Source organism: Amblyomma mixtum, chromosome 3 (assembly GCF_055824585.1).
Source record: "Amblyomma mixtum isolate Tamu chromosome 3, ASM5582458v1, whole genome shotgun sequence".
Taxonomy (NCBI): domain Eukaryota; kingdom Metazoa; phylum Arthropoda; class Arachnida; order Ixodida; family Ixodidae; genus Amblyomma; species Amblyomma mixtum.
Window position 1 is genome coordinate 390,936,828 of NC_143014.1, and position 16,480 is coordinate 390,953,307.

Consider the following 16,480-nt stretch of genomic DNA (forward strand, 5'->3'; position numbering starts at 1 on the left):
TCCGAGCCTTTAACCACCCCCCAGAACTGAAAAACACAAAAGTGCAGCATAAGCCTACGGACAGTTCATCGGCAAGTGTGTACATATGGACTCCTGTTTTTGAGTAAAACCCAATTTCTACCCGAAAATGCATCTTTTAGAGAACATGGTTTTCCCATGCACAAAGCTGAAGATACTGCATGAAAATTAGTGAATATTATGCAGTCATTCCAGAGTGTTCTTTTACATTAGTGATGCTCTTATACCTCTTAATTTTTGTTATTCATGACGCAGCTTAATCTGAGCACAAATCTGCAAAGTATGTTTTAGAAGCAAGAGTCCAAAACATGGATGGTGACCCGATGTCTCCTTGACATTATTGTATCAAGCACTACCAAGGCTAATGATGTCCTGCACCAAGGCTTAATGTGTTCACCGTGTACAGACAAAAGGCACGCAGGTCTTGCACACATGAAAGTGCCGCACAAGAGATGGCAATGAGAGATGAAATATCTGATTCGGTAAAGTTTTCAATGCAACCTGCCACTTCCGTAGACTTTACAAAAGCAAAACATGATTATAGAATTTTATGCCCCATACAAAAACGAGCATATTGTCTTTTGCTGCAAAAAATTACCCGTAAAACCTAGTATTATGGAACGCTTTGTTGAATAACTCGATTTGTACCTGAATTTGAGCACAAAGTGATATTGCCCAAATTTCATCCCCTCCTCTGTTTCAGGAAAAAAATAAAATACCGAGAATGAAGGGTCCTGTTTATACACCACTCAGATGCACTACACAACACTAGATGAAGAAGCAGAGCAACTGAAAAGACGTCGTACTCCCCCGCTCTGAATGCATCCCTTGGCTAATGTTCATTAAAAAAGCCAACAGAAAACACTAAATTTTACAATTTTCACAAAGGTAACAAAATGAGCAATATTTTTTACATAGTCGTGAGTTGAAAGCTTTGAAATTGAATGGACAGACATATGTGGAGATGAGTTGTGAAAAACAGTTACTAACTACCCAGAGTCAGCTTACCTTTTCCCCATAAAGGACATGAAAGATGAGATCAATGCAATGCCAGCTTACTTTTTCTTTTGTTGTTAAATCTAGTGCATTCAAACACACCAATGGATGACCATGAACACTGATGGGAAAGAAGCTTGTCAGTTCAGCATCAAATATGTTGGGTGTTAGTTGTTTCACAATGCACAAAACCAGCCAGAGGGAGATTACAAGCACAATGACAGTAACAAATATGAAAATCTTTAGATGTAGTACCCAAGCGGAGCAGCAAGGCATGGTGTTGTATGCCAGCCACACGCAAAAGCCGATTTTCTGAGAGGTGTCAAATGTTGGTGCAAACTTTCGCCTGCCGCTCCACCACCAAAATGTCTAAAATGAGTTTCTGGGCTACTGGATCACTTTCTTAACCATTACTACACTGCAAAGAAAACATCTGTAAACGAAAGGATGGACTCTGCATTCATATCCACTGTCTGAAACCAGAATGCCAAGCATGCATTAAAATTGGTCTCAAACTCGTAAGACTCTTTCCAATGTCTGCTTCAAAGCAGGACTGCAGACAACCATTATGAATTATGTCAGCTGAATACTGGTATCATCTAATGGCACTTATAGAAGTAGTTATTTCAACCACCAAGCAATCAGTTTTTTGTTTCCTGGTAACACTAAATGAATGCAGGTTGAGAGTTCAGCTTGTACTTTTTCTTTCAACTATATGCACACCTACGTCCCTCACAAGCTGTTCATCTTACAGGTGACCAGCAGGAGCTATGAAGCGAAATTTATTAACTTCAAACCCTTAGGATGCAGCAAAACCATGCCTGTCTGATCAAGTCCGGACACCTTGCCCATAGGTTGCGTAATGCCAGACAGTACGTCAGAAAGGTTTGGTAGCTCAATTCATTCAGCGAGCCCAAAATATAGCCACTAACACCTAAAGCATCGGCAATAAGTGGTTAGTAATTATTTCTGTATACACTGCGACACGCATCACCTAAATGAATACCATCATTAGCAAACTTCCCAGAAAATAAATTTTGAGCATCTGACTACGCCAACAAAATGCTACACCTTTTCAAATGCAAATCATACACACTATGTATTCCACACCTGCTTGTATTAGCATTGTGCGCAATGCTGGAGTCTGCCCAGACAGAGCGATCCATTCCAGTCTACTGCAAATGGACGCACCAACTGCTGTATAAAACAGAGTTGCACACTCTGAACACACAAAAAGGAATAACCAAGATACAAAGAAGGCACAGAAGCACAGTATTCACATCCGCACAGAAAGCCAATACCACACACCCCAACCAAGCACATCAGAAAGAGACGCAAGATGTAAGGAGGCTTCCAATATTCTACTGTTTATTCTTGAAAAAAAAATCGGCGCATATTTCCCAGTGGCAGCTGTACAAGGTAGGCACTGTGGAATTGACACTGTCATGACAGAATGACATCACCACTCTGGGGTCTCATTCCGGCCACGCAGCACTGCAGTGAATGAGGAGGTGCCCCTTCAGTCTTGGGTGTGGGCCATGACAATAGATAAAAGCATCACTAATAGTTATTGCTAGTTAGCATGCACGAATCAAAAGAGAGCAATGCCACAGTGGTGACCTAGCTATGCATGCATGCATGAAAAGATGTCCTCTAGCTGCATATGCATACTTCGTGTTTTTCATGGCAATTCAAGCTGTATTCACCTCGGTAACCAAGTTTGAACCCTTTCAGCCCTGAATTTTTGTCGACTACCATGGAATTCTTTTACTGGCTTATTCAGCATTTTTAGCAGCCAGGTAACCAAAAAACAATGATACCAGGCGCATGCACTGGTAACGGACAGTGGGGCCATGTCCTCATACGAGGAAGTGGTTGCCATAGTCATGATACTGGCATATGATCTTTCACCCATGCTGCTCGGTCCACACAACAGTTGTGACAAAAATCGCGTCTCTATTAACCTGATGGCAGAAACTGTGGGCTTGGAGAGCCTTGAAGCAGTTTTTTTTCCCCTCTTTTTGATTTCCTCAAGGACTGAGCTGTAATTGATTCTGCCAATTCAGCCCAAGTTTCCTGGCATAGCGTTTGAGCTTACACTCTAGCTGCTACTTGGCTGTGGTCAGTTCAGCCATACCAAACATCATCCACCAGTGACCACATGGAAAAGCTGGACATCTTCTGTCGGTGCAGTGGGGAACATTATAGCATTCCTCTATTGTTAGCGTGGCAGATGGTGTTAATTGCTGAGCACACTACACTTGCTGAATGCAAAGAAATTCAGTTTTCGCAGTTTTTGCCTTTTTCTTGTACTACTTCTGTGAATGTGTCTTTCCACTTCTCTTCCTACCTTGACATCATCTACTCCACATGTTAGCTAAAAGCGGCACCCAACAGAGTAAGAGTTTCTTTATTCACTTGCCATTACAATGCGACTGTATTCAGAAAACAATTTTCTGAATTGCGGACCAGTTTAGTCATCACCCTCTCTCAACGTGGCCGGAAGGTTCTGCTCACTGTCCGATCCAGCCTGGCTGAAAACGTGACAGCAGAGCCAAGGCTCCAGGGGCTTTCTTTTCCTTTTTTTTTTTTGCACCACAATATCAAGTGTTTCTGGCATTACTGCTCTTCAGAAATGGCACCTTTGATACTACCAAGAGCTTCAGTGAACATGCGCCATAAAAATGACATGACCAGGGCTGGTTACATCGTGAAAATAACAAACCATCCCAACGTTTAGAGCGGGACAAAGAATGGCAAAAATTGTGAACTTCATTTGCAATTTTGCAAGTAACATGGTCACCGTTCATGCAGATAAGACATTTGCAGTGTTTTTAAGCAATAATCTGTATAGCATGCCATCACACTAACCTTAATATTCCCCTCTAGTGTCCCTTTAAATGAAAGGCTAAAAATTTTATGGCCAAGCCCCGATGTCCTTGTATGAACACATGTTAAAAACGGCGTAGCAGATTTATGATCACTTCCATCGCAAAAATTTAATATGGTTACTGTCCCCAATAAAGTTTAAAAAAATCAACAAAAGATTTAGAAAATCTACAAAGCAAGTAGAAAATGCTAGACTACACACATCTCATGACACCCTTGATTTGTGTTGTGTACCATCTTCATCAATTTAAAGCATAACAAAGAGCACCAAAGTATCCGAGCAACTGTCATGAATATAAACAAGGCTTCAGAAAAAATACTATTTATCTTCATTCAAGGACATCAGGGCCAAAAGGGTTAAGAAAAGCCATTCTACCAGTCCAGTCCAACAATCTTTGCATCCTGGGCTGTTTCTTTTCCATTAAGTGAAGGAACTGAAAGAAGTTGAATTGAAACAAAAGTTTGGATTTATTTTTTTTTTCCTGAGCAGAGCATTATTATGTAGTTATACACTCCTGGATGGGACCTGTTTAGCCTTACTGTAACACTTAATAGCTCTGGACATTGAACCATTGTACTTGTGATTGTCCCTATGGGGCAGAAACGTGGAGGCTAACAAAGAGGGTTCAGCTTAAGTTAAGGACAACGCAGCGAGCTATGGAAAGGAAAATGATAGGTGTAACGTTAAGAGATCGAAAGCAGGCGGAGTGGGTGAGGGAACAAACGCGGGTTAATGACATCTTAGTTGAAATCAAGAGGAAGAAGTGGGCTTGGGCAGGGCATGTAATGCGAAGGCAAGATAACCGCTGGTCCTTAAGGGTAACGGAGTGGATTCCAAAAGAAAGCAAACATAGCAGGGGACGGCAGAAAGTTAGGTGGGCGGATGAGATTAAGAAGTTTGCGGGGATACAGTGGCGGCAACTGACAAAGGACAGGGTTAATTGGAGAGACATGGGAGAGGCCTTTGCCCTGCAGTGGGTGTAGTCAGGCTGATGATGATGATGATGATGAGAAACATCTGAAGGGTATGTGTCTCACGACTGACAAAAAGGTCACCAATGCACAGGGTCATCAGTGTCAACAGCCACACAGATTCTTCGACAACGAACACTGCTGACGCAGACCAACCCAAAAAGTGAAACATACTGGGAAACCTGTATTTGAATGCAACACCTTTCCACACCACCGCTTACATTTTGTATCACCAAAAATGAGCGAAAACCGCATGCAGATGCACGGGAACTGCATTCACGCATATCTGTTCATGGCTGATGGGATTTACGCACGGCCACGCACACATGCTCACTCACGTCGTTGGCGATGTGTGGGCCATGTGCGGACTGCACCTCCACTTACTGCTCGTGGTGTGTAGCTCACAACTAACACTCATGCTGGTTGGCGCTGTACGGGCAGCACTTAGTGCCTGCGCATTCGTATCATTTATAGTGGAGCGGCAGTGCGTTGCAATATCCGAAATTCTGCACATTGTGCATGGTACACTGCAGCCACAGAAATCTGCCAATTCATACCATCCGGAAATTCGAATCAAGCGTGCTCGTATCATCGCAATTCTACTGTAGAAGGTTAGAGCACAAGAGGGGAAACTTTCCCAGCATCCTTCGTGCACTGGTACCAACAGTGATGTTCCATACTGTAATTAGACCCAAAAAATCCCTATTTCTGGCCTCTTTTCCCCGCGGCAGTTTGGAAAAGCCTGCAATTTGGGAAAAAAAAGAAAGGGAAAATTTAGGTTTGTAAAATTCCCTGAAAACTCTTTACCGATTCCCTTTTTGACGAATTTTGTTCTGAAAATTCCCCAATAAGGCAAGTCCCCTGAGTAGAACATCATCGGGTACCAAAGATGGCAAATCCCATCCCAGATAGCCCAGAAAATCGTGGGCCAACCTAGTACATGAAGGCTGCAAAAGATGAAGAGATTTAGCGTAGCGGAGACGCATAATGGATTGCAGGACTCAAGTCTGAGCATGTGCAGTGGCCCCAACTGCTGGACCCAGCAGCAGCATTGTATGTGTTGATTTCCTTTGCTCGGACGTTCTGCACCAACTTTTCCCAACCGCGAACGGCAACAAAGCAAAAGCCCTGGTCCCCCCAAGTTTCTTGAATCAGCCTCTGCAATGTTCCACAAGTTACAGCAAACTAACAACCTCCCACACACTGTTACTCACACAAGCACTACGCAACAGGGGATATTCAAAATTCCGCAAGTGTGCTTTCCCACATAACTACGTTGCCCCAAACAAGATGGCCGACTTCGCTATAAAAGAACTACGTGGGCTACAGGACAGGCGCTATAGGTGTGGATAGAATGTAAGAAACGTATTTTGGAAGAATCAAACAAAAAAACCAGTCTTACTTGCTTTGTTTCAGCTGGAAACGCATGGTCAGCCACCTTGTTTGGGACAACATTGTTATGCGGGAAAGCGCACTTGCGGAATTTTGAATATCCCCTATTGTGTCACCAAAGTGCACCAAAAGGAGTTAAACAAGCCCGTTTTTGCCCGACACACTCAGCACACGTACAAGAGATTTGTGAACGATATGAGGCTCTTATCAAGACCAAAAGGGCCCCAAAAGTGGGGCTGTTTGGTTTTAAACAATTCCAAAAAACTTTACAGGTGAATGTTGATTGGCGTTTACTAATCGAAACAGCAAAGTTAAAAGCCTGCACATAAACACATACACACAGAAAAAGAACATATTAGCTCTGTGAATAAACATTGCAACCGAGGGAGCGTGGTTGACAGCATTCTACTGAAACTGACTCGTTGACGCTTGACACCACTTATCTTGGCAGTGAAATAGTCACAATAAAAAGTACAATGCATTAATGATGTCTAGCAGTCAACTACACCCAAAATGTGTGTGCATCATAATGGCAAGAAAGGGATCAGTGAAATGTACTTCATGCTGCCATGATGAATCACTGGATTGTGAAGCTGCCAATGTTTAAATTTTTAGGAAAGGTGGGGAGCAAAACAAAATGCCACATTCAGGCTAAAAAATAAAAATACCAACAATCTACTTCCTTTAAAACTTTAAAAACCAGTAATATGCAGCCAGACAAAAGATCCAACTGCATAACTGAAAAATTAGAGGAGGTCGAAATACAGTAATCCCTCCTGGTTCCAGGAAAAAATGCACCTGGCACACAAAGTCACATAACATTTGAGATTCCATGCCAGGGTTTGGAAGCTAAAACTGCCATGCTGAGTGTCACATTATCAAAAAGCATTTCAAAGTTGTTGTTTTTTTTTCTAAAAAATCATCAAAACACTACTTTGTAGCCAGACAAAAGATCTGACAGCATAATTCACAACTTCAGAATCTGAAATAATTACCTACTCCAGATTTCCACAAACAGAGAGTAGCTGACACGCAATGATACATAATGAACTTTGAGATTCAAAGCCCAGCATTTCAAAGCTGTTTTTTTTTTCTAAAAAATCCTCAAAACACTACTTTGTAGCCAGACAAAAGATCTGACAGCACAATTCACAACTTCAGAATCTGAAACAATTACTCCAGATTTCCAAAACAGATGTAGCTGACACACAATGATGTGTAATGAACTTTGAGATTCAAAGCCCCAAATGGGCCTTAAGGGGGAGGGATGCATGTCCCCATGAGCTAAAACTGGACGGATCTGCACTTCATCGATGAAGAAGTATCTTTTCAACATGCAACTCCCACTTCCAAGGTGAGATTGCAAATTCATCCCTGCTGAGAAGCAAGACTACATGCAGCACAAAATTTCATAGACAGCACTTGCAATTAAGCCTACAAAATGTGACAAGCTTCCCAGGAAAGAAGCGAGCGCTTCCGCATCAATACCGCGCAGCACAACCAAACGGCCCGAGAAGGAAAGTCCTTCCGGAGCAGCTCCAACCTTGAATCACGTAGCACGCGGAGATTCAAGTCATCTTTTGATGTGAGCTGCACTTTTTGCCTCCTTAAGGTGCACGCATCACGACTTGAAAGTGGCTCCTGCACGCCACCGTTGCACGAAGTCAGCCGTCATCACACCACACACAAGCACCTTGGGACAGCAGCGCCCTCAGAGGACCACGGCCGCTGCCCTGGCAATGACTACGAGCAGCATTAGGGCTATGCTGCCAGTCCAGGGCTCGAGTGCCACCGAAGCATTGCAGCCGTCCCCACTGCACGTGTAGATGCAGGCACGGTACTCTCGATCGTCTCCAGGCCGTTGCACATAGTCACAGTAATGACCTCGATCACGTGACGAACAGAACCGAAATGTGCCAATGCGACCTGCGAGTGCCACAAAAAGAATGCGAAGGAATGCTTACTTGAAGTCAGTAGGGCAGTCCAGGTATGCGCTCTGACCTTCAATTGCTATCGTCAACTGCTCACACTGAAGCGCATTAGTTACATGGTTCACAAAGAGTTGCATCAGTTGCAAACTGGCCACTTTCTTGAAAGACTTTAAATGAATTAGAAAAGAAAAAAAAACTCATAATGGAATGTGAAAGGTTGTACAACTCTGTACTATAGCGTGCAAGACCCTCCAGCAGAACAACCTTGCCTGAAAGCTCGCCCCTGCATTTACAATCTGAAGACGTAAGGGAAAGGCACTTTTAACCCTTTCAGGCACTTTGTACTTAATTGTGTAAGCGGCAAACATACAGCTTTTTCTGAGAAACTGGAGCACTTAACACTGATTTCACTATTTCTATCCAGTTGAGCACCCTTCTTGTTGCAAATAAGTTGCTTTTTTGTACCATGTAGCGAATTCAGTAAATAATATTTCACATAAGAGTGAGCTAGGTAGCACTTTGTCTGCCGTTTTTGTGCAGGCAGATTTTGCCACGGGTGAAAACATCGATTGTTTTTGCTCAATTTCGAGCGTAATGTGGATCTTCGAAACACAAAGCGGTTCCACGATCCCTACGGTGTTTACCTGACACACGAGAGCATTTCGATGTTATTATTTCTAATAAATCTGACACTTTGTGCGGAATTCTCCGCATCATTGTAAAACCTTACCTGCTTGTCTTTCACGTTCGAAAACTAACAAATTCCCTTTCTTGAGGCCTGAATATACTACTTAGGTGAAAAAATAATTGATTTCAGTCAAAACGAAAAATGGCGCCTGAAAGGGTTAATGGCCCTGTGTGCAAGTTTAATGCCACTCAAATTGACTGCTAAGACCGTTAGGTTCGAATGAGTGTACCAAATTCATCGGCATTTGACCCTGAGCCATATGCTTACTCCCCAGCAAGCCAACCGCAAAATCAAGCATTGCACAAGTGGTAGTAGCGGTTTATTCGAACTAAAACAAAATCAAAATGGAAGGAAAGATGGGTGCTGGCTGTGGCAACTGCTATCTACTACATTATAGGGGCACTGAGGACAAAACAGAAGTTGGCCCGCATCGAGAGGTGATAAAGACGATGATAAAGATACCGACACCAAAAAATGAAATACAGGTGTCGCCATTGCCAGCAGATTTCAAAAGTAAATTACATGCATCAACACCAAATTTTATGCACCGATCCCAGGGGCTACAGTACACCACCCTCCCGCCGTTAATTTCAAAGTGGCGGCAACCATTCCTTATTGGTGTCGACATTGAGGGTTTAAATTGAGTAGAGGGAAAATTTTTAAATTTAAGTTTTCTCAGACACAAATTAAACTTGCTGCCGGACAAATGCTAGCATACCCAAAAAGAGCCGGGAATCGATTTTTACTTGAACAATAACTGGAGCTGTCCTCAATGTCCCTTTAAGCACCTGAGCTGCAGCCAGTAACCTGTAAGTAAGGTTCAGCATTCCCCCTACCCCCCTTTCAGAGTTTATTTTTGGGCATAATTGAAGGGAGTCTTTTGGCGTTTACTTTTGTTTCCTCAGGAAATTAAACTATTGCAGAATTGGTTTTGCAATAAACAAAGCTGGCAGCTTTTTGTTTCAAGCTCCCTGTAACTGCCTTCCGACAAAAACCTGCCGAACTGCTACAAGAAGCTTCATTAAACTTAAGTAGTAATGCCTTCGGGCCTTTAAGGAAACAATAAATGAAATGAAATAAACTAGTGCCAAAAAGCATTACATGGCTGTTTACAACTTATGATATACACAAACATACTTTTCTATCTTTGTGTTGTCCTCAACTGCAGCTCACACTTCGAAAACACCTTGTCGACATCCACATTGGACAATAGAGAAACTAGCAGATCCAGCATGCCACATGAAGGAATGAGGTACTCCAGGCTATGCTTATGCTAAAACGGCTTTGGTTCAACAACTTCCTTCGTTCTGATGGCATGATGCTACAAAAACTCAGCTGCAAGATTGGGAAATCATTCCTCGCGTGACGAGAACAAACAATGGCCCATAAGTCTTGAATCGACATATTTCTGCTTTTGCGATCGGATTTAGGGTAGAATATTCGAAGGCCACATGTAGCATTATTAGCAGTGTCCTTCACTGTTCTGCTGCCATTTGCCACACAGCTTGACGCAGGTTATTACGTACTGATATGGACACGACAAAACACACCCAAAATGTACAGCACAGCCACTAGTACTTTCTGGAGAGACTCGCAACAAAATGCAAGTTTTTAGGATTGGTCTAAATCAGAAAAGAAAAATGGTAGTCTTAACGCAGTTGAACCAAGTAGACATACAAAAGCATGTGGTTCGCCTGGTTGGCTAATGTGGTTTTGCTTTGCTGGGTCGTCGGCATGTCTGGCGACAATACTAGACTCCGGTTAAGCTCTGATCGAGGTGAAGCTGATCTGATATCTTCGCACCGCAGATGGAAGTTGATGAAGGCGACGATGTGGAGTGCACAGCGCGAGAGAGTGTTGCAGTTTAACACGAGGCGTGATCGATTGCAGTGATAGCATAGTGCTCTCGTGCAGTGGCCAGCGAAGCTGATCTGTTCGCGCCACCCCGGGCTCGAAACCTAGTCGCGGCAATATTTATTTTATTTCTGCATGGAATGTTGCTATACTGTTTTTCCAAGGTCAACTGCAAGGTCAAGCTTTGCACAAACTCGGTGAGCTGGTTAGACCTTGTGAAGTAGTGCTTTCGCACTCAACTTATACCAGCAAGTGTTTTTGGGAGTTAAATAAAAATGCAATACTAACTGTAACACAGGAAAAAAAAAAAAAATTTGTCTTTTTTTTTTATAAGCCTTTAGCGAAATAGCTACTCCCATCTAGTATCTCTAGAAACCATACAAAAAAAATCAAGCAAGTATGTTTTAACACTAAGCTCATACAACACACACTATATGTTTACTTAGAGCCAACAAACAACCTACTACAGTGGAAGCTCATTAATTCGAACCAAGAAGCTAGAAAACATTGTTCGAATTATCGAATGACCCCTAAAAAAAATTGTAAAGAACTGCCTGTGTCACATTAAATTTATTTGGCGACAGACCTGGTAATGGTTACCTGGTTTTGAGATGAGCACAGCACAGCAATGACTATTTTTCACGTCTTCATCAATGATTTATGGCGTGCTAAGTGTGGTCCGAAATTGTAAGACTCCTGCATCCTTCATGGTGCACTCAGTGGATGGGTTGGTTTGTGATGGTTTGACATCCCAGAGTGACTCAGGCTATGAAGGACGTTGTAGTGAAGGGCTCCGGAAATTTCGACCACCTGGGGTTCTTTAACGTGCACTGACATCGCACAGTACACGGGCCTCTAGAACTTCGCCTCCATTGAAATGAAGCCGTCGCGGCCAGGGTCGAACCGCATCTTTTGGGTCAGCAGCCAAGCGCCATAACCACTGAGTCTGAGCAGTGGCTTGCGAGACTCAGTGGAGCTCTACCGCCACTGCATCACACCCATCATAAGTGGCACCGTCGCGTGGGTGGAGGCTTCACCACACAGACAGCGAACGGCATGTGATGAGCGCGCAGTTCTGGGGTACTGGAAGAATAGAACCACACGGACAGAAACAAAGGAAACGGCTCATTGACGTTGAAGTGGTGAAAACAGAAAATAAGGGGGGAGGGAGAGAAAACATCAGCGACATGCCAATCAGCGTTCGAAACAGCGCTTTGTTGGGTTAAACCAGCAAAGCGCTGTTTTGAACAATGGCTGGCTGAGCCGTCGTTGATGAGGGCTAGTGTGAAGACAGACTATTCACAAAGAGATTAATTACTCTCACTGAAAAAGAGAGCAGTTATAAGCTAGAAAAGACCAAAAAACGAAATACAGATGTCGCCACCACTGGCCTATTCCGTGCTCTCAATGCAACACCTTGAAGCTACTTACGGTGTCCAGAAACAGGGTACCACTGCTCATTGGAGTCGAAATGATAACCGCAAGAGTGGACAGGGGCAGAATGCAATGCACTCCTTTCATTTCGCAAGGGGCGAATGGTCTGTGTGTCTAAGCATTCATCACAAGCTGGCACAGCTGCCAGCGGGGCCCTGCTCTTGGTTGCTCAGATAAGCGCTTCTATTTCACAGCTAATCTGAGCAGCTCGCTTTCTTTAATCAGATATCCTTGTACAGCATGACCTCGGAATACAGGCTGACAGAAATGGTTTCCCGCCTCACTGCCCTCTGCCTTTCCTGCACAGATTTGTCAAGTCTTTGCCACAAAGCTGCTATAAGCATAGTTCGGCTGTGTTTTAGTCGAATCCAATTTCTTTTGAATTTGTTTACATTTCCCCCCCCCCCCCCCCCCCCCTTATTATATAGGCTGCTTGCTGGCCTTTTATGCCAGCTACTTCAGGAATAGCTTCATTACCTCAAACTTCTTCTCTGTCCTTGTCCATGCCTTTTTTGTTCCCCTACACACAGCCCATGGCAGTCTTCCTCAGTCAGTACACTAGCGCTGCTGCTGTCACCGTTCATCAAATGGGCACAGCATCCTACCTCTTCTCATGTCATGTGTTAACGAGGTTTTACTGTACTGGGCTTGCTGGTGTCCTTTCCATGGTGAAGTGAGCAGCGCACAACCTCGTCCACTCTTGTGCCCAGTCATTGTGTGCTGCTTGCTTCACACAATGCTGTGTCCTGACTTGTGATGGATAGGTACTGCTAAAGTAGCAAAGTGAAACTGAATTATTGTTTTCAAATGAATATAGAAAGTGCCTCCAAATGTTTAACGTTAAATTACAACTTCAACCACTGTAGCCATGTTTTTTCACTTGAGAGTATGTTTTTGCAGGCTAGTTGGTGCCTAAGCATTCTGGGTTTTTTGCGCAAAAGACACGACACAAAAGAAACGAGGTAGACAGGACAAGCGCTTGTCCTGTCTACCTCGTTTCTTTTGTGTCGTGTCTTTTGCGCAAAAAACCCAGAATGTTTTTCACTTCACTTGTCATATGTCATATTTTTATCTTCATTGACAACGCCATCATCCTTAAATGACAATGCCACCTCGGTGGCTCAGTGGTTATGGCGCTCGGCTGCTGACCCGAAGGACGCGGGTCCGATCCCAGCCACGGCGTCTGAATTTCGATGGAGGCGAAATTCCAGAGGCCCGTGTGCTGTGCGATGTCAGTGCACGTTAAAGAACCCCAGGTGGTCGAAATTTCCGGAGCCCTCCACTACGGCGTCCCTCATAGCCTGAGTCGCTTTGTGACGTTAAAACCCCAATAAACCTAAACCCAAACCTTGAATGACAATCTTCACCATGCAGTATTGAATGAGGGTGGTGGAAATCTTTTATTGTCATTGCCCCTAGGGTAGGGCAGTTAGAATGAGGGCAGATGCCACTTGATATGCTGAATCTCATTTCGTTCAAATTACCTTAAATCTTGAAATCTGATGGGGCATATGACACTAATACTGAAAGGCTACAACCTATAAAGCCAAAGCTTTCCTTCTCACTGTCACTCTTTCAGAACAGCTAACAAGAAAGAATGCACCATGTATGTCACCTACTGTCACAGATATTTTCGGAAACTTGTTTACTTTGCATTGAGGAAAGGCAAAGCCCACACATACAAAACCACACACCAGCAAATGAGCTATATCAGCAGATCCGCTACGCTTTGAGAATGCAAATCCCCCACACTCAGTGCACAAGGAATCATTTCTTCCAAGGAAGCTTCACGGATTAACATAGCATCAGTGATATGTGCTTCTGTTTATGCAGGGGCACAATCATACAACAGAAGCCATGTTGGACTAAATTCAGCATTCCACTGCTCTGAACTTCAATTAGAAAAGGAGGAGGGCTAATGAAATGCAGACACAATCACACAGCTGATCCCAACTCACCCTCATACATGCCTGTGGCCTTGACGCAGTAGCTGGCCTCGAACAGGTGATCACAGCTAGCTGGCTCTGGTGAACTGCTGTGGTCCCACTGCTCCGAGCAGTGCAGGTGCTGGTTGGAGTCACACTGGTGACAATAGATGGCCTCCACTGAAATTCAGTCGAGCACAATCACCCAGACTTCCTCCACTCCTGAAGCAAAGCTTGCACACAGCATATACCTTTCAGTAAGTGCACAGAAGACAAGGCAAATCAAAAAGGACAAAACATACACTGGTGCCAGTGTGTTCTGCTGTGTGAAAAAAAAAAAAAAACTGCAGTAACAACCAGCCCATACGGCCACTTTAGTAACGAATAAATGACTTTAACCAGACAAGAAAACTACTCCAGAAGTATGCATATAAAGTAGACTGAAAGTTTACATAACACAGGCCCAGCATAATATCTGAATACTCACGCAGCATAAGCTTCCAGTGCAGTGCACTGCACCACCTTGGGCTGCACGCCCAGGTTGCGAGGAAATTACGTTCTCTCTCCTCAGCTTTGCAAAGGTGAGACCAGCAACTTGAGGTTTGCAGCTTTCATGCTCTTGTTTCCAAGCTAAGTATGTACTACAACCTGACATGGGCGATGAAGCCCAGCACCGACAATGCCCAGCAACTTCCAAGCAACACACATAAAGCAAGCACAATGCTCTGCAGTGCCAGAATGATCTCATACTTCGAATTTCACTCAAGTGAAGGTTCCAGCTGGCTGGACGTCGAATCGCGAGTAAACAATCCAGTGTTCTTGCCCCTCACTGTTTGCGGTGCAGGAAAAGGAGGTCTAACAGAGGTAGGCCTGAGCTCTCTTAAACCTCCTGCTCACCCAGGTGGCGGTGAAAAACACGAAACACGCTCGTTAAAGGGTGCCGCAATGTTTAGCGCGCTTTGGCGCTCGCGATCACCACGCCTTCCCTGCTGCAAAACGAACGATCTAGACGTAAGTAAACGCTACCAATGCAGAATGAGACGGGCCACCGCTTTTTCTGCGGCGACGCATTGCCGGCCGGCCTGCGTCCCTCGGTCGCGGGCAGATCGGCAGGAGGTCGCCGCCCTTTGTTTGGTGACGCCCGCGCCACTCAGGCGTGTGGCACGAAGCGTACACCAGAGGCGATGGCCGGCGCTGCACCATTTCTCTGATCCCACAACGCAAAATGGAGCAGCAGGCGTCAGTAAATATAACCCGAGCCGTTGAAGCTACATCTGTCACCGCATCGTAATAAAGCAGCGCTAGTGTCTGGTGGTGAGGCGCAGACACCTCCCGAAAGCTGCAAGTCGCGCGGCGAAGCTGGCCTACAGCGTCCACCGACCGTTACAGCTCTGAACCTAAAAGGCAGTGCTTGCGGATGGCTTACAGCGAACACAAAAGGCCAGCGGGATTCCGCTGCACCTAGCTCCCTGTTGGATGCAAAAGCCACTCGTAGATTACGTGGCCGTTACATCCGGAGAGCTTTTTGGGAACGACTGGCGCATCTGAGGCCTAGTCAGAGGAGGGTGTGACCGATCATGGGTAGCGTCGGTTCCGCGTGCCCGCAGGTCGCATCGTTGTGGCGACTTGTGACAAGCAGAGCAGTAGATGCTTACACAGCGGCCTCTAAACAGTCGCTGTGGTTCCAAGGCAAAGGACGTGGCACTGACCACCAGGTCTGAAGGAGGAGAAATCGCGAGCTTACCCGACACCAAGAAGCAACTCACAACCGTCGCTACCGCTGCGACAAGCAGCCACCAGCTCGATGCCATCGCCAAAGAAGTGCTCCGTTGGCGGACACTTGATACAGTACACAGCAGTTCTCAGCGCTTTTCAAGTAAGGTAGTATCACGTCGCGTTCATGAAAACGATCGCGAAAATACTTTCAAACTTTTGTTGACACCGCATTCCACAGGTAACCACAGCCAGCGCCCGCCAGCGCCTCCTGAAGCGCCGCCGTACGCTAGCGCTGCTCCGTCCCCTTGCGGATGGCTGTGCAGGCTCGAAGCAATCGCAAAATAAACAAAAAATGTCGCCCTTGACGTCACGCGTGCGCGCAAATAAGCGGCGGCCGCGTTCAGGTGGCGGCGAAAGCGAAACGCAAAAGGCGCCCGTGTGCCCGTCTGCATGACTGGTCTTGAGGTAAAGTGTACTCGTACACTTGACTTGACCCGAGCGCTGTGCGATGCATAGAGTTGTTGAAGATCACCAGGTTGCTGTTGTTGCCTTAGTGACCAGGCACTCTTTTATGTTTTACCACTACAGTTTTACTCTCAATTTCCTCTGAACCGCTAAATTACTTTCTGTATGGCTGTATCACGGTTATCACTTACGGCCCTCGT

The 16,480-nt window shown here is 44.9% G+C and overlaps 1 protein-coding gene across 1 annotated transcript; it reads right to left on the bottom strand.

Annotated features, from left to right (window-relative positions):
- Window positions 1–2,360: 2,360 nt before the first annotated feature.
- Window positions 2,361–16,114, bottom strand: LOC149357160 (UPAR/Ly6 domain-containing protein bou-like). Its single transcript, XM_089584462.1, has 3 exons — window positions 15,844–16,114; window positions 14,133–14,279; window positions 2,361–8,193 (listed from the first exon to the last, which is right to left on the bottom strand). The coding sequence occupies exons 1-3, from the start codon at window positions 15,908–15,910 to the stop codon at window positions 7,979–7,981; spliced, it is 429 nt and encodes a 142-aa protein (XP_089440588.1). The 5' UTR covers window positions 15,911–16,114; the 3' UTR covers window positions 2,361–7,978.
- Window positions 16,115–16,480: the final 366 nt, after the last annotated feature.

Bases quoted from the DNA above. Each gene is read 5' to 3' on its own strand.
- LOC149357160 (XM_089584462.1), bottom strand. From the start codon at position 15,910: ATGGCATCGAGCTGGTGGCTGCTTGTCGCAGCGGTAGCGACGGTTGTG. The intron at 14,280-15,843 runs GTAAGCTCGCGA...ACTGAATTTCAG, and splicing joins GAGTTGCTTCTTGGTGTCGG to TGGAGGCCATCTATTGTCAC. The intron at 8,194-14,132 runs GTGAGTTGGGAT...TGGCACTCGCAG, and splicing joins GGCCACAGGCATGTATGAGG to GTCGCATTGGCACATTTCGG.